Genomic DNA, 24,164 nt, shown 5'->3' on the forward strand with positions numbered 1-24,164 from the left:
GTGGTGACAGTCTGTTAGACTGCGCTGCAGCAGTGAGGGCAGGCACATGTCCCGAGTTACTGATGCTGCGGGAAAGGCAGCTGCCAGCTGGAGCAGCAACATCTTACACTGTCTCAGCTAGGGCTCATCTGATCACACACAAAACCAGAGCTAGAGCTAGACAAATCATGATCAAAATTTCTCCTTAGCTCCTAGGCGGGTTAGTTCTGTGGAAGAGGCAGGTTAGAGCCTCTACACTGTTACTGTTGCCTGTAGTCTGAAAGTGAGCTACGGCCAAAAGCAGCAGATGCTGTGTTCAGCGCAGGGCTGTGGGATTCCCTGTGTTGTGCTGCGAGTCGACCCATATGCTGTGAAAATAGTACAAGTGAAGCTAAGCACCCCGCTTCCAGAACAGACAGCCTCCGGCTCCCGCAATCTATTGAAGCAGCTCTGTGCAAAAGTGTGAACAAGATGGTAGTTCCCCAAATCTAGGAATACAAATTTGACTATGCTGTTCAGTGGATGAGCCTCTGTCCCTGCTATGTAATGACTACCTGCGCTTAATGCTGAGTGCCCCATCACTGCTCCTCATCCACCAAAGTGCTTTCTCGTAACTAAACATTTTGTCAGAAAAAGCATAACCCATGTGTTTATAACTGCCAATGCCAGGCACTGCTGCAGCTGAGGAGAAATACCATTTGTAACAGCTACAGCTCCTTCACCCTTTGAGAGCCTCTGCCTACCACGACCAGTGGAAAAGGCAGAATAGTTCCCGGCACAAATCACTCCCTCTGTGGCCAGTGAACAGCCTCCCCGACCACAAGGACCTCGGCTATTCAAGCTCCATAGATCAGCAGGTGAGTGCAGGGCACACCGGAGGGGGAAGCCCTGTGCTGCCCCTGGTCATACACAGCCTCTTACGGAACGGAGGTGATGCTGCTGCCGGTTCCTTCCTCCCAGGTCGAGTCATCCCACCAACAGCTCCTGACACTGACAGACATCACCAAATAAGCTGCTCCCGTTCCCAGAAGAATAGTCCTTTCCGCCTATCTTCTGTGCCCGAGCCCACTCATCCTTAATAAACACACTGGCGTGACCATTCCAGCCTGCTCCACGTGGTCACTCGTGTTTCAGTTCTTGGGTGGAAGAAGTGGCCCCTCCGCAACACTCGGACCCAGCTTTTCACTGTGATGTCCATTTGCATCAGGAGTAGGCACTCGGATGCCTCCCCGTGAGGACAGGCCTGGAATAAAGCTAAATTCAAAGAAATGCTATTGGCTGTAGAGGTGCTGGCAGCGTAACCCACACAGCAGGTCTACCACACCGAGTCCTTGGGAAGACATGATCTGCTGAGGATGGGCCATGGGAGCAGCACGAGGTGTGCTCCGAGCAGGGGGAGTGCACGGCAGCACATCGCTGCCGGTGTCCCCTCCACCAGACATTACGGATTACCCTCTCATGAGGTGTCTGTTGTGGTGCCTGCTGAGGGAAAGGCTCCCTTTGCTCTTGTATCTAGAGCAAAGGATAGAAAATGTTGCTATTTTGTTCACTTCTCTACTGTGTTGCTTCACTTTTCTTTTCATAGCTTATCTTAACTTCTGCATCACAATTACCATCCCTGGATGGACCTGCCCTGGGAAGAGCTCCTCCATGTGAATGGGACACTGCCGTCCTTACCCGCGTCTTTGCCCCATTACCCTGCAGCTCTTTGTCAGGTCTGAAAGTCTCATTGCATCAGCTACTTGGAAGCTGCTCCCTGGGCCAGCTGGCCCATCACTTAGCCCAAAGTGGAGTGACGGATGTTTCCCTCCTGCTCCTCAGGGGCTGCACCTGTGGCCGGTGAGGGACCTGCTGCCTCTGCTATATAACCAGCCCTACGTCAGGCAGCGATTGCTCTGTTAGAGCTTGCTCTGGGAGAGGCTGGGATGAGTGCAGAGGCTGGGAAGAAGCGTGGCCATGCTCCCACTGCTGGAGACAAGAAGTCTAAAAGGAAGCCTAAGAGGAAGGAAACCTATTCAGTCTACATCTACAAAGTACTGAAGCAGGTGAGGAAATCCTTCTCTACAGCTAAGAACTGGTTCAAGTGTAAAGTTGTCTTGCCCATCAACCCTACAAATAGGAAGGGAGGAAAAGCTACTTTTTAGTGAGATGAAAAAGAGAGTGACTGGGTAGAGGGGACCCTTGGCTGAGTCCCTGGAGAAAGGGAGAAGAGGGTGGGGGGGAGCAACACAATTTGGGGCAAGAGAGAAAAGGTGGCTCTAGGGCCCTCCAGAGTGGGTGGATGTGCTCCTGGCCATGGGACAGCCCTCAAGAAATCACTGAGAGAAAGTCAGTAGGGCAGGAGCAGCTGCCCTTGGCCTAATAAGCTGAGCATTAAGATCCTTCCTATTCCTGGAGGTTATGAGACCCTGTGATTTATGTTGGGGAGATGAGAAAAGAGCTTATGGAGGTGGCTGTGAGTTCCCTAGGCCTGGGCTGCCAGCACGGCCCTAAGGCGGGTGGGCGCTCCCACCCCTCGCCGCTGGCTCTGCCGGGCAGGAGGCCCATGGCTCCGGGGAGGGCACCAGGCCTCGCCGCCCTGCGATGGTGGGTACGCGAGCCGGCGCTCCCTCCCGCCCCACAGGTGCACCCCGACACCGGCATCTCCTCCAAGGCCATGAGCATCATGAACTCCTTCGTCAACGACATCTTCGAGCGGCTGGCGTCGGAGGCGTCCCGCCTGGCCCACTACAACCACCGCTCCACCATCACCAGCCGCGAGGTGCAGACGGCCGTGCGGCTGCTGCTGCCGGGCGAGCTGGCCAAGCACGCCGTCTCCGAGGGCACCAAGGCCGTCACCAAGTACACCAGCAGCAAGTGACCCGCCCAATAAAGCCCTGCCGCAGCGCCCGCCGCCCGCTGTCATGGCGCCGCTGGGCCGGGGGGGGGGGGGCGTTGGCTGTCGCCATGGGGACCGGCGCCGGTTGCTGTGGCGACGCGGCCGCGCGGCAGCTATGGCCGCCGGTGAGAGGCGGCGCGGGGGGAGGCCCGGTGTCGGGGGGGCCCGGGGGATGCGGGGGACGGGAAAGGGGCTCCGCCGCCGAGCTGCGGCCTGGCCGCGGGCCGCGCAGGGTCCCCCCGGGGGGGGGGGGGCGGGTAACGGGTTGCTCCGCCCGGGCCCGGCCTGCTGGAGGCCCGGGGGCAGGCGCGGGGCCCACGGGGGCTGCGGCCTCGCTGCGGGGCCGTCGGTTGTTTCCCCGCCGTCATCCGGTGCCGCTGCCCGTGGCGTGGGGGGGGCCTGGCCCCGGCCGGAGGGGAGGCCCTGGCGGCTGCTGCAGGCACAGCGAGAAGAGCAGAAAATACACTTTTTTTTTTTTTTTTTTTCCTTTTTCCCTTCGCTGGTGGCGTGTTGCCAGTGGGAGGGGTCTGAGTAAGGAGCACGAGGAGCTGGGAGTTTTCCAGGGAGGGGGAATCTGGTCCGCCCCTCCCCCGGGACCCTGTGGGGCCTTTCCTGGGGTGGGTGCGAAAATCGCTGGTCCGGATCTGCGCAGGAAGGATGGAAGTGTTCGGAAAGAAAAGCACGCTTTGCCTTTGGGCTGCCGCTAGCTGCTTTAGCGACTTACAGCCTGGAGCCTCGTACAGCTGAGTGCACACCGGATCGGTTTTAACCACTAGATGCAAAAGGGGGGTTGAGCACCAGCGTGTCACAGCTCCTTAGAGAATCACCCTCCGCGTGCCGCCTCGTGAGGGCTGGAGGCTGCAGGGGAGCTTGGTGCAAACACACGAGGTTGCTGCGGTGCCTGAGCGTGCTGCCGCGTTCTCCAGTACGGCCCTTCCCAGCCCCAGCGCGTTACCTGCGGTTTTGCCCCTTACGAAGGACGAGAAGGAACCAGCCCCTGGGCCTGGAAGCTGGTGGCTCCTCGGGGTCTTGCCCTCGTGGTAAGTATGACGAGCAATGGAGAGCCGTCATGTTAATGACACTTCAAAGGAGGAAAATAGTAAGTAAAGTGTTCTATGACATTAGTTTCAAAGAGGAGGAGGAAAACTTAAAATCTTAAGTTTTCTAAAAGTTTGTCAGGGGTTTATAGGATTGGGATTGTTGATAAAGGAGTGCTTTGAACTGGAAATCAAACCTGGTTCAGAGAAAGCAGCACTTGGGGTGTTGGAAGGTGCTGGAATAAAACAGTAACTTAGATGGCGTGTGGAAAGTCCTTGCTGGCTGTCAGCATGAAAAGTTAAAAGCATGGGTAATGACTAGATAATGAATACAAGAGTCTTCATATAAGGCACAAAAATGACAGAGTCCTAGAATGGTATGGAGCAGGTTAAGTACAGAAATATCAGCTGTCTACAATAAACTCTTACTAATTGACAAAAAATTTTTTTGATTAAAAAAAAAAAAAAAGTACTTTCTGGTCCACTTAGAGATGAGAGTGCTGTTAAAAGCAGTTGGATGACCCAATCACTTGAAGGTCAGTGTGCCCAGGTAACTTTTACCTGGCTCTAAAAAAGTAGGCCAGGGAACTCTTTAGCCCACTGGCATTTATTTGAAAAATATTGGGGTAGCAGAAGACTTTAAATAGAACTGGGAAACAATCATGTTCCACCCTGGGAAAGGAGAATACCATAGGCAGAGGTGGGTCAGTTAGCCTAGTATTAATCCAGGCATAATAAAGCAAAAACTGCTCTAAGACTTATTTGATAAGAAGTTAAAGGATTGGAACATAACTAATTAAAGTGGTTTGTGGAGAGTACATCTTATTTTATCAAATAACAAACTTTGTTGGTAATGTCATAATTTGTCCTTTTTAAAAATTAAAAAAGATGCACTTTGGCTTTTGGCTTTAATTAGTTCTATATAGCATCTATAGGGTACCCAATAGTAGGCTGATATCTCTGAGCTACCAGTTCTCAGCAAGTTGTTAGGAAACCTCCGCTGAAGATCTTCTTTTCTTATGGAGTCCTACAGGAATTGATATTCAGTCTGATCAATTAAAAAAGCGAAATCTCCTGTTGGCTGTCTGCAAATAAACTTATAAAGCCGCCGAGGATGTCCTTCATGTTTGCACTGTAAATCGTGAGGCAATCTGGTGACCCGTGGTCAGCTGTGGTGTTTGTTTGCACTGGATGAGCAGCTGCTGTTTGAAAACAGCCAAGTACAACCAGGGGCAGAGACTGCAGGGCATCCCTGCAGAAAGCTGGGGTTCTCCTCGGAAGCAGGATGGCTTCCTCCCCAGTTCTTCACACTTCTTTTCTCGGCTTTCAGGTTCTTGATTATTAAAAGCTTCTCTTGTCTTTGAGGTTCCTACTGTTCTTCCTCAAGTGGATGCTTCCCTGCCGTGTTGGGCCTCCTTGCACAAGCCCAGGTATTGGCACACTGCTTATCCATGTCGCTGTACCTGGCGGATCAGAGACCAAATCCCCTGGTATCAGTGGGACACAGTTTGCAGGGGATGGAGTTTTGTAAGCAGTTTATAAACATAAAAAAAATTCCCTTGTTTCCTCCTGGTGGAAAATCCTCCCTTTCGGGTATGGGGGGAGGAGACAGAGCAAAAAGGAGCTGGACCGACTGGGGACACCAAGGGGATTTTCTTCCTAGACCCTGTGGGCCTTGTCCCTTTTCTCACTTCCCGTGGAAGAGGCAGCTTGGCCAGCTGGGCTGGGACTGAGGGGCCTCTGCTTTGCCTTGGATTGTCACGTTCAGGACTAGAGCCCTGTCCGTTTTCCTCAGGTTCCCAGGGAGCTTCCCACCCCAGGTACTTCCTACGGGAGCGAGCCAAGGCCCTGAGGGGAGCATTGCAGATGCTGCCAGAGATTCTGGTGTGATGCCGAGGGGTGAGGGTGAGCGCTGTGCCCAAGCGAACGGGTGAGTGTGACCACCTGGGCTGTGGCGGGTCAGCCTGGCTCCCTTTTGATGGATGCAGTGCCCTGTCAGTGAGAAGATGTGCAGGGCTGCCCTAGTCTGTGGTGGAGCAAAGGGGAGCACTGGGCTGCGTTCTGGGTCGATGCGAGATGGATGTGCTTTGCCAGCCTGATGGTGGGACTGCGCAGTCCCAAGGTCTGTTCCGGTGGTCTGTTCCAGCAAAAATGAGGGCAGGAATGCCAGGAGCGACCAGAGCTGTGGCAGAGCCCAGGTGACAGTGTGTGGGACAATACTGGAGCTTTCAGGGCTTGCTTGTGAGGTGACGATAAGTCTGATGTGACCCTTTCTTCCAGCCCTGTTGCTGTAGTGTGGGGCTGGCTGGGGGAGAGGGGGGGAAGACGAGGGGGAAGAGGGTGTGCAGGATGCTCTGTTTCCTTTCGGCTGTAAGACAGCACTGGAGAGTGCTCTCTTCTTCCTGGTGTCCTGCCCGCAACCTAGAACCGCTCCTGAGCGCAGGCGTCACAGCAGCATCTCCCCCGACAGGGCTGCGCTCCTCCTTTCTTCCCCTCCAGCCCTTGAGGCCAGTCGTGCTGCAGGAAGAGGCCGCGCGGGCGGGAGAGCAGGTGTGCCGGGGCTGCCCGTGAGCCACGTTCACGGCAGAGATCTGGTGTAATGAGCAGCATCAAAAGCAGGCCTGAGGGAGCCGGGCCAAGGAGCTGGACTGTGAGCAGGCTGCTGTTTGCATGCAGAAGTTCGGCCCTTCATCTTCCTGCCCAAGCTGCTCCATCGCTCCCCAGGTCAGAGCGGTGTGTCGGGGCGTGCTCCCACTTCCCTGGGCCCAGCGCGGGCACTTCGGTTTTGGTGCGATGCCGAGTGCTCCCGAGTAGCCGGGGACTGCAGTTCTGCCGCTGCCCTGGAGGTGGTTCTCTCCGACCGCCTGATGTCAAGCGTGTCCTGATCTGCAGCGTGGAGGAATGAGAGCCCGGTGCTGCCCAGCTCCACGCAGACTGCTTGGGGACCAGGTGGCTTTGCTCTGTGGCGCTCCGGCTCCCTCAGCAGTTGTAGCTGGCCCCGTGTGTGGGTAAGATGCTGACATACTGGGAGGGCAGTGTGGCCGTCTGCTGCGAGTGTCTGGTAGAGCATCTCGCCCTGGGTGAGCCCAGAAGGAGGAAGGCTTTAGTGGTGCAGGTACTTGATTGCCCAATACTGAAGTCTGAAGATCGCACTCCTGCTTCGTGCGTGCCCCCCGCCCCAGGCTGAGAAGCATCGAGGTGGTAATTTGCTCCATATCCCTTTTGCATCCCTCTGTTTCCTTGCAGATCTGGAAGAGCAGCCTGCACTGGAGCTGCACTGAGCTGAGGAGGCAGGAGGAGATGGTCTGTCCTGGGATGGTGAGTTTGCACAGATCCTGCCCAGTTGTTTTTTCTGCTTTTCCCATGTGGGGGCAGGGGCACCCGTCATTACACAGGGATCATGTCACTCGCTTCCCACAGTTCATTTGCGTAGGGCTGTCCTGATACACCTGCCCTAGATGTCACAGATGGTCCCTCTCTCCTGAGGGACCACTTTGCGTGTTTAGCCCTGACGGGAGCTTTCTGTGAGGACATCTCCACAGCTCGGCTCCTTCCAGACTGGGCCTGTGACTCCATGCCCTCTTCGTGCCACGATCAGGTGAAGTTTAAGCTCGGTGGAGTTGTCTTGGGAAGGAGGGGGTGAGCTGTGACACCCAGCAGGGACTCGCAGGAAACTGGCCGCTGTGAGAATGATACAGAGGCACTCAGGTAGCAGTAGAAAGCAAAACTGAATTTGGACCCCATGCAGGTGCTCTTCCAAAGTATCTTGGGACTGCCTCTCTCTGTGAGGGCCTGTCTTTTACCGGGTCTGCCTGTGTCCTTGCAAGAGTGCCAGTGAGTTTTTAATACTGTAAGGTTGCAGTGCTGTGGTGTCCCATGTCCCTGGCCCCACATCTGTGTCCACCTGCTTTGATCTTAGGAAGCTATACGTGTCCATGGATCAGCAACAACCACTTTTGCATTGGTCCACTCTTCAAGCCCAGAGAAAGAACGCTATAGTGTGGCAAACTGAATCAAGTGTTCATGAAAATATCAGTAGTATCTGTATTCCTTACTTTTCTTTCTGCAAGACAACAATGACTTAAGTGTCTCTGCTCTTGTTGTCCCATGGGGGACCGTGGGACAGAGCACCCCTGGTCTGTGATGGATGGTGCAGGTTTGGAGAGAGGGAGCATTTTGGGCAATGGAGGTTTGTACCAGTACGCAGACCTGTGTGCATCTCTCTTCCCGTGTTGCTGGGTCTCTGTGCAGCCGTGCTGCCAGGTGGCTGCTCTGGTGCATCATTAGAGACTGTTCCAAATAGCACCGGCAGGAGCGGTTCAGCACTCGGAGGAAAATGAGCTGGTGATGGATAGCTCTGGTGATGCCAAAGCCATTAAAATATGAACCTCTGATGAAGTGCAGCCAGGGCTGTGGTGCCTGCAGCAAGGGGTAGAATGACTCTTGTCCTCTCTGTGCTCAGCTGGTCTTTGTCCCTTCCCTTTTCCAGTTTGGTCTGAGACAGGCTGCTGTCCCTAAATGTTGGTGACTCGCTAACTCATGGTGGCCTGGGGTCCCTGTCTGGAGAACATCAGTTGAATGGTGCCCGGAAGTCTCTCGTGCTCCCCCATGAACAAACACCTGGCTGCCTGAGCGTTTGGTATCCCTGATGCTGTCAGCACTAGTGAGACTCAGGGTCTGTGCTGTCCCTGGAGCTATTCTCTATCTATGTGCTACCCAGCAAGGATCATTGCAAGTAGTTTTTCTTGTTTGTTCTTTCTCTTCAGGCTCTGTTCACTCTGGAGTCCTCGGTGTAGCCCATGGTGATGCTGCCTTTCTCCTCTCCCCTGCCTGGTGTCATGGAGTGAGGGTGGGAGCACTATTTATCAGTAATTATGTGAAAAAATGAGTCTTATTTGATATCCATAATATCCAGGGCCAGGGTGGGTGTCAGAAGGCATCCTTATTCTAATGCCCTCTCCTTGCTCTGTATTACCTGCTGCCAAAGATGGGGGCAGACTGGAAGTCCAGCTCTCTGGTAAGGCACTTGGTGATGCTTGCACGTGTAGCTGCAGCCGGGGACTGCTCAGAGCCTCAGCACTTGCCGCAAGCCTGCCTCTCCATGCCCGTGAGGCTGTGGAGTTTGGGACAGGGCAGAGCGCTTCCCTGGGGCCTGGGAACAGGAATGGGAGGAGAGGGGAAAGGGTGTTCTCCCGTAAACAGTGTGTGCTGGGATGGGCTCCGGAGAGATGCCCGGTGGTACCCTCCGTGCTCTCTGAGTGGGGGAGAGGGAGGAGGATGCTTCCATGGGGCCCCATGCAGGGTGTGGGGTTGGAGACGGGGGTGACATGGGCAGAGTGGCCCCATGAGGAATGGCTGCTGCAGGCCACACGCCGTTTTCCCATTAGCGAGTGTTTAGTTCAGCGTTTTAAATAATTGTGTCCTCGGAATGATATTTAAAATCCATTTGGGAGGCAATGAGGCGGGAAAGTGCCTGTGCCATTGTGATGACGCTGCGCGGGGCGCGCCACACATGCATATTACAAACTCGTTACAGACTCGTTTACACGCACGCTGCTTGCTCCCCACACAACCTCTTTCTGATGGTTGTGATGTCTCTTCCCCGCCATGGCTGCTTCTGCTTGGCACAAGAGACACTTGCTTGATAAGGCAGGCCTGGTGTCACCTACGGCAGAAGAAGCGAGGAGCCTGCCCGGGGCAGAGGGGTGCTGGCCTTGGAAATGGGGCTTGGGGGCCGTGCTTGCTGGTGGGGCTGTCCCTCACGGTAGCTGCTTTCTGACAAGCCCTTGCACTTCTGTTCTTGCAGGATCCAGACCCCACAGCCCTGGGGTTCTCAGCTGCTGTGCTATGGGCGCAGATGGGGAAAGAGCTGCAGCATCTGCACTCGGATGACTGTGGAGCTGAGTACCAGCAGGCTCTGGTGAACGTCCACGAGAAGCTGCGTGAGCTGGAGGGGCTGGGCGTAAGGAGCAGATGGAGCAGCAGCTTCAGCAGTGGTTCGCTGAGCGCTGGTGAGTGGCTGAATGGGGCAGCCCTGCTGCTATCCCTGCATCCCCGTTCCTCCCTGCCTGCTACGTGGACACCCCATAGCTGTCCTCCAAACCTGTAAAACGTCAAAATCCTATGCTGTAGTACAAGGCTCCCAGTATCGTCTTGTCCTTGTACTGTTGGGGTCCCGGAGACATGAGCTGTGTTCACTCTTCTCCCGTTGTCCTCTCCTTTCTGATCATACTTGGCCACTCCTAACCAAGGTCCTGGCTGCGATGCTGCCTGGTGCCGTCTTGTGACCAGAGTCAGTGGGGTGGAGATGACTCCCCTCCCACCCCCACGGCCCTGCAGCTGTACCCAAGGGCAAGCTGTGTTCTGCCATCCATGTCCCCTGCACAGGCACCTCCCTGGCTGCTTCCCTGATTTTCCTGATGAGGAAGTAGGTGGCTCCAGCATCCTCTTCTCAGAGCAGACCTCCGGGCAGGGGCAGGGGCAGAAGCAGAGCTGCAGTGGGAGCAGAGGCTGTTAGAGTAGAGGAGTGGGGGCAGGATATCAAATATGCAGCCTCTCTGGGGTTGAGGTGACAAATGGTCTCAGGAGGTGGGATGAATTTTCCCCCCTCGAGGCTGCTGAATTTCTAGGGTGCTGGAAACACGTGTGGTGGGATGGTCTCAGGTTGGAGGGACTGGGTCTCTCAGCCTTATGCTGGAGGCATGCGAGCTCTGATGTGATCTGAGGCAAGACAGTGCTTGGTACTGAGCCTGGATGTGCTGCCAGGCCTGGCAGGACCAGGCACGCTATCCCTGAGTGTTAGGGACCCTTTCCCTGGTTGCTCCCCCCTGTGCACAGCAGCTAGGATTGTATGGGAAGTAGCTCTGTGCATGGGGCTTTTGCAGGTCAGGGATGAGCTGGATCAAATAGAAGGTAAAAAAGGGAAAAAGGAGAAGAAAGAAAAAAAAAAAGAAAGGGAAAGATGAGAAAGCAGGGAGAAAAGAAAAGGACATGAAATTGGTGAGATCTTGGCTGCCAAGAAGACCAGGAAAGGTTAGAGACAAGATTAAGGCCAGGGCTTGAGAAGAGCGTGAGGGAGAAGGCTGGGAAAGAAAGGCAGGGTGGTGCAGTTGGGGGATGGCAGCAATCAGAAACAGGGGGTGCAGGACCTTTCCTTTCCTGTGTATTTGGGAGCTGTGCCCTGCTCCCTGTCCTAGTTCATGAGAGTAACTCACTGGGTCTGGGGTCTCTTCCCAGGAAGGTGATGAAGGTTTGATCCTGGCTTCATGCAAGTTCCTGCCAGCAATCAGCAAAGCATTCGCAGAGTACCCAGGTAACGGGGACTACGTACTGTGGTTGGGAGGGGACTGGAGCTGCTCTAAGTGCAGCACAGATCAAGAAGCCAGAAAGTGATAGTGGTTGGTGGCTTGCACAGTTTATGTGCGTGTGTTTGCAGGCAGTTCAATGTGGTACATCCCCTGGCTGTTCCTTCCCTCCGCATGTGTATGCGAGTAGGGAGGCTCCAGCCGAAACCTCTGCCTTGCTCTCAAAGACTAGAGTTGTCTGTGGTGGGTTTATTCTTCGGGGCATTAAGCTGTTTTCAGTACATGGGGCTTTGGGCAGTGGCTGTCCGTTTGGCACTTCTATCTCCCTGACCAGCTACAGCTGTGGTGCAAGAGGCATAAACCCATCTTGGGCTGCCAGTTCCTCGCCTGTTAGCACCTTCCAGAGTGAACGGGGGGAAATCCCAAATGCAGGCGTCTAGAGTAGCACCTGCACTGGGTGCTTGGCTTCACTCGCTGAGACCCTGAGTGTCGTCTGATGCCCCGGGGGGGGGGGGGGGGGGCACCTGGCTGCTCTGTATGCTGAGCTTTATTCTTCATGTGCTCCTTGGTTCAGCCGATCCGAGCCAGGCTGTCGCAGGTTTGTGTGTCAGCTCCTGTGCAGCCACCCTGCCAGGGGATGGCTCAGAGGCGCTGACGGGAGCGGGATGGGCTCTGCCGTTGGGAAGGCAGCGGTGCTTCCCTGGTGGTGGCAGTGGGCTGAAACACGGGGGCGAGGGGTTTGACATGGTGAGTGAGGTGGTAAGAGATGTGCTGAGATGCTTCTGCTGAAGGATGTGGTGTGGATACAGGGGAGGCTTCGGGTAGGACTCCTGATGCCTGCAGGAGTGAGGGCAGAAAGGAGCTGGAAGGGTCCCTCCGGTGAAGTCCAGCTGCCCCGTCTTTGCAGCTCTTTGGGGGAATCAGGATGGATCCAGCACTCTGGAGCAGCAGTATGACCAGGAGCTGATCAAGGCATAGGAAAGAAAGGAGGCAGAAAAAGATTTACCTGCTTTTAGTTGCAGGATAATGACGTTACTGAGTAACACAACTTCTCTGTTCCATGGGATAGCTGGTGCAGCCCAGGAGGGAAGCCAGGCAAGTCAACAGAAGGGTTCCTAATACAGCCTCCCTGTCCAGCAGAGAGGATGGCGTGGTCCAGGAGAAAGGTGCTTCCAGCTGTGTGGTGCAGTCCAGCTGTGGTGCCATGGGGTCCCTGCCATTAGCTCTCAGGCACTCCTGCTGCCTCCGACGGGGTCTCCTCCAAACCTCCCCAGTGACCCCCAGCATCATCGGTTGTAGGACTGGGCAGAGAATACCTGATTCTAACTAGCTCGAATTCCTGTGGTGCCTGATCCCGTCATCACTGGGTGGTGCCACTGCTGGTGCTCACAACCTGCCCATCTGGAAGGTCTCCACATGTTGGCAGTGACACGGTGATTAACAGCTTAGTTACAGGGGAGTAATTTGAGGGTAAGCAAAGCTTAACCACTCCCAAGCCTGTGTCCAACTGCCACAACATCCTAGCTAATGGGATCCACCTCCATCCCAAAGAGTGACCTGCAATGACTGAGGCAGGACAGGGGACTTCAGTGGGATCTTGCCCCCTCCAAACGTGACCCGATATGGCTGGAGTGGTGGGTGGCACAGCAGTCACCCGGCTCAGAAGCCTGAAGGCACTTGCCAAGCTCCTGGTGCTCTCACAGGAGTCTGTCTCCTCTGTTCCTGGGAAACTTGCTCCGTTTCATTCAAGACGCTCTTCCCGGGGTGTGCCCGCACGTCTCTTACTCTGCCGGTCTGTGTGTAGGCAGCCGGCCTCGATGGCCTCGGGGGAACGCCAGGTTCCCGAAAGCTGGAGTTGTCCAGAGGGAAGGCGCCTGTATACGGTCCCTTGTGACTTTCACTGCTGCTTCTGCCGCAGGCCGTTACCGGGCACCCCTAGCCTGGACGTTTTTCCCTCCCGCTTCTGTTCTGTTTCTTCCTCAAGTGGCGGCGCAGAGCAGAGCAGAGCAGAGACTCTGCCGAGCAGACTAGCCAGCACGGGGGGAAGGTGTCAGGGCTGCCTGCTCCCCCCCGCCTGTGCCCAGTCTGCCTTGGAGACCAGCTCCAACAGCTGATGATGACTGTCGCAGAGAGGGGAGGAGGTGGTGGAGGGGAGCTGCCAAGTGCAACTATTTATACTGTCTGAGTCAGGCCTGTGCTGAATCCAGCCAGACGCTGGAGTGCTGGAACCCAGAAGCAACCTGCAAAGGACACAGCCTTGAACAAGAAGCTCTGGGCTGCAGCAGTTTGCGTGGTGCTGTAAGGCTCAGCTTGCCCCATGCGTACCCACTGATGGACTGCGCCTTTTCCTTCAGCTCTGCCCCGCTGTGCTCGCTGCAGCCGGACGAGGAGAAGCTGGATCAGTGCAAGTACTCTCGGCAGGCAGGGCCGAGACACAGCGAGGGCAGCCTACACCCAGCGGGCCGAGGATGCCGGAATAGCCGCGCAGAGCCGCTGGAGTGTCGGGACCTGCTGGTCCAGAACGCGCTCTTCACTGGGGACCTGGAGATGCTTCGGAAGTACTTCACCAAGGGTGCAGCTGTCAACCTCATCATTGAGACCAAGGGTGATGAGCTGCGCTGGACTAGCAAGAAATTTGGTGAGTTTGCAGGGCTGGGACATCTGTGGCTGGGAAGTTCCCAGAGTGGGGAGCAGGGGAAGAGCAGAGGCATCCGGGAGAAGTGCTGGGACGAAGCCCCAGTCATGGAGACAGGGTGATGGAAGAGGGACGCGAGGGAAGAGAGGTTTTGGACAAGGAAGGAGCTGGAGAACAGAGCTGCAGAACAAACTACCAGGGTTGTTGAAGATGACCAGGAGCAGGTCTGCTGCCAAGTGATGAGAACAGGGTGTTTGGGAGGAGGCACAGGGAGGAAGAATACCAGTCCTGTCCTCCCAGAGACCGCTGGGATGGGTATGAGGTATGCGTGAGGTGGAGGGGGAGCGAGGAGGCATTGAGTAGCACGGGGATGCTCTTCATGCCTCGTGCCTCGCTGGGTCTGTTGTTCCAGTCCACCAAAAACTGGAGTCTGTGGCACCCTCTGGGTGTGGCAGAGGGCTCTTAGCGGTGCCCTTCAGGGCTGTGGGCAGCCGCTTGGGAACCGAGCCATGGTCACTCCGTGGTGACATCCCAGCGTCAGGCAGAGCCACTGAGATCCCTGTTTCAAACACCGACCGTGGGGGAGTTGGTGTGGGAGCGTTAGCAGTGACTGCATGAGGGGCTTTTGCTCCAGGACAGAAGCATTCAGACCGGGCTTAGTTTTGCTTTCCTTCACAAATGGGGTTTGCGCCCTGCAAGCTGTTTTATTCTGGGAGACAACTGGGTGAGGGGGGCAGGAATCTGGTCCGCTAGAGATGATAGCAGCAAGCCTGTCCTGAGTGACAGGAGATGGAAGCTGGTCACCCCCGGTGCTTCTTCCCATCCACCCACCTCGCTGTACCTCGCCCCCGGGTATGTCTCGTGTGCACTACACATGCCTCCGTGCTCTCTGGTCCCTTCTGATTAGGTTCTCATCAGTGTCATCCATGAACTTCAGTCCTGCAGCAAATGACATAACTGGAGTAGGCTGCGGCAAGGGAAGAGGTGTGCCCGGGAACGCGGCAGGCCACGTGTCCTTGCTGCTGCCTGTCTGCTAGCAGCGCGCTGCCGGCGTGCAGAGCTTAAGACGAGGAGTGTCAAGTGTGGAAGGGGAGTTGCTGGGAGCGTTTGCGCTGCTCTCTGTTTCCATCGATGATGCTGGTGGGGAAAGCCTCGCTGTGTCAGAATAGCAGGGCTGTTGGTGAAGGCTGCTTTTCCAGAGGCGTAGGTTCCTTATAGCGTCCCAGAACCGAGCTATGGAGGATACTGATAGAGCTTGACCCTGACTGTCTTGTGGGGGTCTGAGCTAGCAAGAGACAAAGAGGGTAGGCTTGGAGAAGCAAGTGTTGATGCTTTTGGGTGCTGAAGGTTATTTACTGAGTGCCAAGATCTGTATACCCAAGGTTTTGAATTTTTGTAGTCTATGTAGGAAGAAAAAGACAAAAAGAATTTATTCTTTTTGTGTAGTTAAGACCACTAGTCAGAAAAATATTAATTGCACTTTTTTAACTCTGAAGTGTTCCTGTCTTGTGCTGGGCTGACCCTTTAAATTTCTGCCCCAGAGAAAGCAGAACAGCTTATGTAGAACAACTTCACCCAGAAATTGCTCTTATCACCAAAGTAACGACATGTGAAAAACCAAGCAATCCATCCAGCACAGACCACAAATGTGCTGCAATATTTATCAAGTAGGGACACAGAACAAAAAAGCAAACGCAAACCTACATGCCACCCGAGGCTTTGGTCCCTGACTTGCAGGGGCTCTTCCCCAAAACCTATCCGGTGAGCAACGCTAAAGGTAGGTTCCAATGACATGGCCTTTCCTGAGGCCGGGAACTGATATTTGAATATCCCAGCTGATATCTGAAGGAGCCCAGAGGAGGTCCAAGTCGAACAGTGTTGCTGACACTATCTCGCGCAGCCCTTTGTCCCTCTGGCAACGCTCCTGTGAGCCGGGAGCTCTGGCTGTGGCTGGATGCCTATTTATAGCTTTGGGGAAACCGAGGATCCCAGCCGGAGAGGCAGTCTGCAAAGACTTCCCTCATTTTACCCTTTCATGCACCACGTTGTAGCTACACTGGTTGGTGGTGAAACCTGCACAGACAGAGGATGCTGGAGAATGTGAGCAGATATACGGCTTGGTCACTTGTTTTCCCTGCGGAGGAGGGTCGAGTTCCTTGTCTTGGCCTCCTTCTCTGATCCACCAGATGATCGTTGTCTGGTGGTCTGTTGGAGCCAATTAACTTGGTTTATAGCTGCATGATCCGAGCAGCTCCCTGGCACGATTAACCAAATACAACCGTCCCGTTCAGTTTGGTGTCGTCTTTAGGGCAGAATACGTGCAATGCGGACGGGAGCTGTGAGCAGAGAGCCAGCTCTGCTTTCCTGCTGTGCTGGGTGGTGCTAATGGTGCGTAGCCAAAGCAGGGGCAGGATGGGCTTGTGCAGCCAAGCCGGGGCAGGAGGAAGGGGACTCTCAGGGCGAAGGGCAGCACTGAGGACCCGAACGGAGGGGACTGTCGGAGGATGGGAGAAGGCAGTGCTAACACTGTGCAGGACCTCTCTGCGAGACTGAATTTCAAGGAAAAGCAGAAGGGGTCCCAGAGGATAATTTCTTCTATGTTTTTACTTCACTTGTAATGGACCGTTTCCCATCCTTGCACCCATTTCTACCTGTCCTTTGGCTTTAAGCGTTGATAAAAAGAACTCTCCTGATTTGTTCAAAAACCTGTCTAGTGCCATGGGCTTGGGTTGGAGCAGCAGATGGGATCGCAGTGCTGGAGATAAGGAGGCAAGGACTGGACAACACACTGTTGGTGTATGGAGGCAGCCGGGCCAGGCTGTTGTGGCCTGGGCAGCAGTCGGGCGGTGGTAGTCGAGGTGTCAGACGGAGACCAGAAAGCAAGACGGGTGCTGCGATGGAGTGGCTGGGTGCGAGACCTCCCCGTGCTGCCCCGTCTCCTCCTCTGCCCTGCCGGCCGCTCTCCCGCCCTGCCTTGTATGGGACCTCTCCCTCCGCAGCCGGCCGCTGCAGAGGTGTTGCTGCCCGAGAGAAGTGCCCTTTTCTGCCTCTTGGCCAAACGTTCGGTCACGCGGTTCCCCAGAATAGAACAGCTGAGACCTGAGCCGTGCCCGGGCCGGGCCGAGCCGCGACGTGGCACATCCCCGCTCTCCGCAGAGCGCGCGGACGGCCCGTCCGTACGGAGCGCGGGGCGCCGGTGGGGCCGTGCCCCGGGCTCGGGGCCTGCCGAGGGGGCAGCTGCAGATCCAAGCCTGGCTCCTGCCTGCGGTCTGGCGCGGGGTCATGGGCAGCGTCCCGGGCAGAGGGGACGAGAGCCGGGAGCCCATCTGCACGCGGAAGGTGGAGGGCCCTGCCCAGGCCTACTGGCAGGCCCTGCTGGCGGGGGACCGGGGGGCCGTGGCAGAGATCCTCAGCAGCTCCCGGCATAGCCTGAGTCCCAGCTCGGTGTTTGACACCAGCGACCTGGAAGAGTGGAAAAACTACCGGTTCAACTTCCACCGGCTGAGTATGCAGGGGCAGGGGGCCGGCAGCGTGCCGGCTGGACGGGGGCTCAGATCCTCCCGCCTATGCGGCAGGGCGTCGCTGTGGCTGGTGGGTGCCGTGGGCACTGTGAGCCACGGGGCAGCGGGGGTAGGAGCGAGAGCACGGGGAATGGCTGGGGCCCCCGTGCTGCTTGTGGGAGGCTGTGCCTGGCTCTTGTAGTGCAGGCTGTGTCCCCGGGTACCTGGCTCTCCTAGCCGGGGAGGCTGCCTGGCCTTCCCCACCAGACGCAGTTCATGCCGCACTGCTTCGAGAGAGGTGAGGGGGATGCAGCGTTGAGCCTGTCGTGCAGTCGCGGACGCGGTCCCCCAGCCCAGCCGGGAGGGGCTGCAAGGAGCATGACAGAGGGACTGTCAGCATGACGTGGGCTGCAGCCGCTGCAGGCTGTTTGTCAGCAGACCACACCAGCTCCGCAATGGCTCCAGCCGGGTCAGAGTCTTGGAGAGCTGGCGGGTTTCAGCTCCCGGCTCTGTCCTAGGCCCCGGCTGCCCACCTCTGCCCAGCCTTGCTTATCCACGTCGTGCTCGCGGCCTGAGTCTCCTACGTGCGTGCCCTGGCAGCCTGCTCCCGTATCTCCTTGTCTCACTGCCTGGTTCCCTGTGCGTGTGCTTCGTGCATGGTGCTCTTCCCGGCCGCCTCGCTGCTTCCAGCCCTGCCTGCGCCCCCGGGTCCTTCCTCTGCTCTGCTCCTGCCGATGGAAACCCGGTGCTGCTCGACTGAGCCGCAGGGAGAAGTCCGCTCCCCCGGAACAGCCTCCACCCCAAGGCCCCCTCGGCGATGGGACCACGTAGCCTGAAGAGACCCTCTGACCGGTGCCTTTTACAGGCCGGTCGGAAGGCAGCGGCCTCGGGGGGAAGAGGCCGGCAGCCCTCGAGGAGAAGGCTGCTTCTTGGAGGGGAGGAAGGGCGAGCAGCACGAGGGAGGGGGCAGGTCAGGGCCCGGTGCTTCCGTGCGCTGGACGCGCATCCCTGACGCCCCTTTCCCTGCAGGGCTGTGGTCTCTGGCCTACGAGCAGGAGCTCACCACGCCGCTGCACATCACGGCCGGCCGGGGCTACGCGGACTGCCTGCGGTTCCTGCTGCGCAGGGGCGCTGCCGTCGACTTCGCGCCGGGGGGCAAGACTGCCCTGCACGAGGCTTGCGCCGCGGCCAGCGCGGACTGCGCACGGCTGCTGCTCAGCTTCGGAGCCGACCCCGAGGCCGTCTCTGAGGACGGCTACACGCCGCTGCACCTCTGCAAGAGCCCGGGCTCCTTTGAGTGAGTTCTGCCTGAGGGGCCGTGCTGGACCCCTTCCCCAGGCGCCAGCTCGTGCGGGAGGGCTGCTGCTCCCGCCTGCAGCTGCGACGGTGGCTGCGGCAGCGGCTGCTGCACGGGGTGGCCTTGCGGTGCGTTCCTGGAGCAGGTGCCACCTCCCAAGTCCCCCACTGCCTCCAAGATCAGTCCTCGGAGCCGGTGCCGCTGAGCCCGGCGCTGCTGCCTTGCTTCCACCAGCGGTGCGGGGCCGGTGGTCGTGCCGTGGAGCTGGGGCCACGCGCTGTGCTGACGGCCCTCGGTGCGGGAGGTGACCGTGCACGTGGTGACACTTAGTACAGCTCCGCGGAGAGCTGGCTACAGTTAGGGTGGCAGCAGGTCTGCTCACCAGTGGCTTAAAGCCACTACTCCAGGGCAGGGGGGTGGGGGCTTTGAGTGCTCGGGAAAAGTGAAAGCCATGAGTTGGCACAGCTGGGGGGGAAGGGGACAGGTAGGACAGGAGCTAGTCTGTCACTAAGTCACTCTGGGCCACACAGGTGTGTCCAGCAGCTGCTGCAGCACGGTGCCAACGTGAACAGGCGGACAGAGGAGGAAGAGGACACAGCTCTGCACGTGGCGGCACGGCACGGCCTGGCAGACCACGTCCGGCTGCTGCTGCGCTACGGGGCAGAGCTGGAAGCGACGAATGAGGAGGGACAGACCCCGCTGAACGCTGCCTGCGCTCAGCCCCATCAACCCCAGGACATGGAGCGCTACTACCGGGTCTGCCAGCTTCTGGTGGAGAGCGGTGCCAGCATCAACGCTGCGGACAGGGACCGCCAGCACCCGCTTCACCTGGCCTGCAAGAACGCCAATGCTCCAGTGGTGGAATTACTGCTGGCCCGGGGTGCCAACGTCAACGTCATGAACTACAGCGGCAACACGGCGCTGCACAACATCCTCCAAGCTGCTGCCTACAAGCTGGAGCACCAGCCCGAGCTTGTGGTCCGAGCCCTGCTCAACTACGGCGCCATCCGCGTCTGGCCTGGCTCCCTGCTCAAGGTGCAGGACCCGCCGCTCGCCCGGGAGCGGGGCGGGACAGGAAGGCAGTGCCACCAAGGCCCCTGTGAGAGCAGGGCTGTCCCTGCCGCGGCAGGGCTTGTTCTCTGCCGCCCGGCTGGCTCTGTCCCGCCCGTGTCTTCCCAGTGCTTGGAGGAGGGGAGTTGTGAGGGGATTCCCTGGAGCTTTCTCCTGGGCCTTGTTCTGCTCTGGGACTCTCCTGCCTCTGTTAACACCGTCTGTGAGCAGTCCCTACCCATGATCTCCCTAGTCCTTTGGCCCAGAAGATACTGGGCCCTTTCCTCTCGGGTGGGGTGCTTCATCTCTGGGACGTGCCCTCCGACTCGTGCCGTCTCTGCAAGACACCAGGAAACAAAGGGTTAATTGCTTGTCTTAATTCCTGAGCAGTGCAATAATTACCCAGCCCGGAGATCAGCAGATTGCTCTCCCCTTTGGGAAAATACAGGAAAATCAACAATTAACACTAATTAATCTCCTATTAACGCCAGATAATGAGGATCACTCGTACAGCCGGAATCGGCTCTGACAGCTAGTGGTGGCCCGGGCCATGGGGGGGGGAGCCGGGGAGGGAACCCCCGGGGCTGGGCCCTGCTCTGGAGGCCGTGCTGGTGGCAGGAGAGGCGCAGGCGCGGCGTGTCCCTTGCACCCACCTGGGCTGCGAAACACAGGCGTGGCACGCACCAGCCATGCTGTGTAGCACGGAGCGCGTGCGATACCTTCCTGGGGCTCCGTAGCAGCCGAAATGGGCGCAGCACTTCGTGGGCCCGCCTCGCCCGCAGCAGATACGGGATGTCGGCAGCCTCCCTGGGCGCGGGCGCGGGCGCGCGGCCTCCCCGAGGGCCGTGCAGCGCTCGGCAGAAGCGCTCTGTGCTTTCGTCCCTCACACAGAATAGGTGCCAGTCCCTGCCCCAAGCAGCTCATGTTCTAACCAGACGAACGTGAAGGAAGGGGCCTGGCATGAGGCGGAGAGGTGGCTGCTTAGGAGCCACGTGTGGTGGTGAGGCAGAGGAAAGGGGTCTGCACCTCCGCTGCACACCTCCCTCCCTCCCTCCCTGCACCCGGGCAGCGGCTGCGGGGACCCGGCTGTGCCGAATGCGGCTGTGCTGCACGTGCTGAGTGTCGGCTCCGTCCCCGTCCCTGCGGGACACGGAGAGGTGCAGTGGTGCTCCGAGTCTGCCCGCCCTCGATGGGTTCGATTCCCAGGACAGGACGAGGGAAGGGCAGTCGTTCCCTGGTCGTTTTTCAATATATGCAGCTTTTTTGGTACGTGCAGGTGGTGGGATCTGCAGGGCCCTGACCGCTTGCTGTGCTCACGCGCGCTCTCCCCGGCCCAGGTGCTGCGGTACTGCCACGCGTGCCCGCGCGCCATCGAGGCCCTGATGAACAGCTACGAGCACGTGCGCGTCTCTGAGGACTGGGTGGAGGCTGTCCCAGCCGAGGTGGTGCAGGTGAGGCAAGGGGCGCAGCCGAGCTGCCCCGGGCAGGGTGCCGCTGGGTCGGGGTGGGGGCTGGCAGGGCGGAGGGTGGGGCGGCTGGGGAGCAGGGGTGGATGCACCGCCGCGATTCAGGCAAAGGGGTAACCGGCTTTGGCTCTACCTCTCTGCCTGCAGGATATCTGTGGCTTTATCTGGCTCTGATCCTCTCTTCTCTCCCTGCAGAAATACCCACGTTTCTACCAGTCGCTCTTCTCCCTGGAGCAGAGTCCTCGCTCCTTGCAGCACCTGGCTCGCTGCGCGCTCAGGACCTTCCTGGAGGGCCGGCTGCTTCGGGTCCTGTCGCAGCTGCGCCTGCCCAGGGCCTTGCACCAGTTCCTGCTGCTTGGCTTCGAGGACGTGCTCTACTGAGGGACGGGGCTCGACTGCGTCTCTGTGCCTGCGTTCGGTCCCTGCCCGTGCGCTCTGCGCCAGCCCGACTAACCCCTTCCCACCTCCCGCCCGGCCAAGTTACCCTCCCCTGCCCCGGCCGCAGTCCTGCCACCGCCTGCCTGCCCGCTGGTCCCTGCCGGCTCTGCCTCGTGCACCTGCTTCGGAGCCCGCTGTTCTCCCTTGCTGACGGGGGCAAACTCCACATTCACTGAGAAAAACGAGATGGGGATTAGGGCATTTTGTGGGACCAGGAGCAAGTGTTCTGCACTGATCGCAGCGTTAGTTGCAGACTACCAAATCGCCCTATCCCAAATCTGCAAACTCGAGCCCAAGCCAAGCCGCTCTGGTGCCCTGGGCATTTGTTGGGACGCTGCCTTTTAGGAAGGCATTTGCAGTTTGTAGCCAAGGGTGTTTGGAATAAAACCTGGTCTTTGTTTATGACGACCAGAGCACAACTTCTGCCTTGCCTTGAAGGCTGCCCCTAATACGGCCCATGCATGTGACATGCCATGCATAGCGGCATGTGACAGGCACATGCGCGCTGAGATGTGTGCGCATTTGTCTGCCCTTCAGAGGGCACGGAGGAAGGCGTGGGGGGTGGGGGGCTGGGGCCCTCCAAACAAGCACTATTTATGCAGGTACAACGTCTGGGTCGCCTGGCCTTGCAGCTCGGAGCCCGACAGCAGTGCCCGTGCCTGTGCTGGGGACCTCTGCGGGAGGACAGGCGTGGCATGCTCGGAGAGCGCTGGTGCCCCGGGCACGGAGCAGCCGGCCCCGTGACGGCCCAGCCAGCATCCACCGCAGCACAGTGCAGGCCTGCGCCTGCTGCCTGGGCTGCACCGCACGGCGGACGAGCTGAAGGGTGGCGTTTGCTTTAGAGACAAGGTTATAAAGAGATTAAAGCATCAGCCACCCTGAAATGGCTTGCTGGAAGCTCGCCCCGTTCCCAGCTGTGGGCTCAGGCGCTGGTGTCTTCGCAGGCTGCCCTGGGCTGAGGCTGGTGACAGCGTCAGGCTCCGTGGACTGACCCTGCGCAGGTCGCTGCCCACGGCAGCTCTGCAGGTGCAGCCACAGAGCGCGACAGAAGAAGCAGCAAGTGTGCTCAGGGCGCTCACGGCCACCTGCGAAATGTCAGAGCGGGTCTGAAAACCCCTATTTTCCCCAAGGCAGAGGAGCTGTTTATGCAGTGGGTTTGCCCCTAGTGGTGCAAAATTAATAATTTCTAAATCTAGATTCTTAGACCCCTGTTTACTTTTTCTCTTAGACAATCCGTTGCATTTCATCCATGAACTTGCGTGGTAACGCTTAGGAAACAACACATTATAAACCTTCTTTAGCTTTCTCTTTTCTTGGAGGGCACGACTTGCATCAGGAATGTGTTCTACGGATTCTTGCTAATGCTCATCCAGTGTATTATGTACTGCACTGTTCCTGCATCATTTCTGATGGATGTTATATTAATAGCCCAGAAAAGAAGCTGACTCGGCACGTGGCATGTACCAGTGCTTTACCTTTGCGTCAGGATTTGGGGTTTCTGTGGCAAGACCATCACACCAATGAGGTCGTGACTGGGATGGAAGTTGGCGCAGAAGGATGGGGAACAGTTTGGCTCCATTTCTGAGCTCAACCCGGGAACTTGGCTTTATTTCTTCACTGACACTGGATGTATGAAGTGGGAGATGGAGAAGGTAACCCTGCCATGCAAATCCTTAGCCTGAGGGTGAGACTGTGTCGTGGACAGCAGGGCCTGTCATGGGGGGATGACGTTGGTGTTGGGCGAGTGTAGGCATTTTGTTGAAGACAGCTTCCTCTGCTGAAGTCTTGTGGTCTGCAGCTCTGCCGCGGACAGGGCTCTCGGTTCGCAGGTGCTCACGCTCCTCGTGCTGGCTCCCAGTCCTGGTGCTGTCAGGGCGCAAGGATTAGTGGCCTTTCGCTGCTTCCCTGCTGCCACGTCAGCACCGCGGGCCGGAGGTGTCGGCAGGAAGGGCTGAGTGCTTTGGCACACGACGGAGCTGCATCTCTCCAGCCCCAGGGTATTCCACTGCCAAGCAGTTTGGGAAGTGCATGGCCTCTGGAGGGCACTGCTTTGGGGCAGGGCACAGGGGGCTGTGCAGAAGTTTTCCGGATTTGATGGTGCCAGTCATGCGGCCGTGCGAGATGGGCACCTACCCCGCCATGGCGTGGCAGGGCACCACTGCGACCTGGTCCATGGCTTGGCAAGAGGAGTGTGGTGCCACACTGGGAGGGGAACCAGTTCCCCCACGCACACGGTCCCTGTTGCTCTCCGCTCACTGCCGCCAGGGCTTGTGCTGTTCATGCAGTGCAGGGTGATGGCTGTAGGGCATTAAAGCCACTCGCCAACTTCAGTCATCTGGGACTGTTTCTACAGGTCTTGAGGCAGGTGTAAAGGCAGAGAGGGTATTAGATTTAGGGTCTTCCAAAGGAGTAACAAGCAAAACAAAACCTTTTTTCATGCAACATGTAATTATACTGTGAGGCTCTTTGGTACAGGATGTTGCAAAGGCCAAAGACCCACTAATGTTCAAAAAAAAGGATTAGGCAAAATCCTAGAAGATGGAGTCATTGGTGGCCATTAACCAGGGTGGGCTGGAAGCT

General features: G+C 57.7%; 2 protein-coding genes across 2 annotated transcripts; both read left to right on the top strand.

The window, feature by feature from the left end:
• The first annotated feature begins 1,904 nt into the window (after positions 1–1,904).
• Positions 1,905–2,839, top strand: LOC112992641 (late histone H2B.L4). The gene is made up of 2 exons (XM_026115828.2): positions 1,905–2,024; positions 2,603–2,839. Exons 1-2 carry the CDS (start codon positions 1,905–1,907, stop codon positions 2,837–2,839), a joined length of 357 nt encoding a protein of 118 aa, XP_025971613.1.
• Positions 2,840–3,438: 599 nt separating this feature from the next.
• Positions 3,439–23,324, top strand: ASB10 (ankyrin repeat and SOCS box containing 10). The gene is made up of 12 exons (XM_026115829.2): positions 3,439–3,897; positions 5,260–5,324; positions 5,690–5,824; positions 7,141–7,212; positions 8,661–8,743; positions 9,701–9,905; positions 11,131–11,206; positions 13,553–13,836; positions 18,363–18,630; positions 19,161–19,665; positions 21,018–21,131; positions 21,342–23,324. Exons 7-12 carry the CDS (start codon positions 11,160–11,162, stop codon positions 21,525–21,527), a joined length of 1,404 nt encoding a protein of 467 aa, XP_025971614.2. The 5' UTR covers positions 3,439–3,897; positions 5,260–5,324; positions 5,690–5,824; positions 7,141–7,212; positions 8,661–8,743; positions 9,701–9,905; positions 11,131–11,159; the 3' UTR covers positions 21,528–23,324.
• Positions 23,325–24,164: the final 840 nt, after the last annotated feature.

This window comes from Dromaius novaehollandiae, chromosome 2 (assembly GCF_036370855.1).
Source record: "Dromaius novaehollandiae isolate bDroNov1 chromosome 2, bDroNov1.hap1, whole genome shotgun sequence".
Classification (NCBI taxonomy): domain Eukaryota; kingdom Metazoa; phylum Chordata; class Aves; order Casuariiformes; family Dromaiidae; genus Dromaius; species Dromaius novaehollandiae.

What these genes read in the sequence shown, in the direction of transcription:
- ASB10 (XM_026115829.2), top strand. Translation starts at nt 11,160, where the DNA reads ATGCAAGTTCCTGCCAGCAATCAGCAAAGCATTCGCAGAGTACCCAG. An exon ending in AGCATTCGCAGAGTACCCAG is followed by an intron (nt 11,207 to 13,552) that starts GTAACGGGGACT and finishes CTTTTCCTTCAG; the next exon opens with CTCTGCCCCGCTGTGCTCGC. An exon ending in TCCCAGCCGAGGTGGTGCAG is followed by an intron (nt 21,132 to 21,341) that starts GTGAGGCAAGGG and finishes CTCTCCCTGCAG; the next exon opens with AAATACCCACGTTTCTACCA.
- LOC112992641 (XM_026115828.2), top strand. Translation starts at nt 1,905, where the DNA reads ATGAGTGCAGAGGCTGGGAAGAAGCGTGGCCATGCTCCCACTGCTGGA. An exon ending in TCTACAAAGTACTGAAGCAG is followed by an intron (nt 2,025 to 2,602) that starts GTGAGGAAATCC and finishes CCCGCCCCACAG; the next exon opens with GTGCACCCCGACACCGGCAT.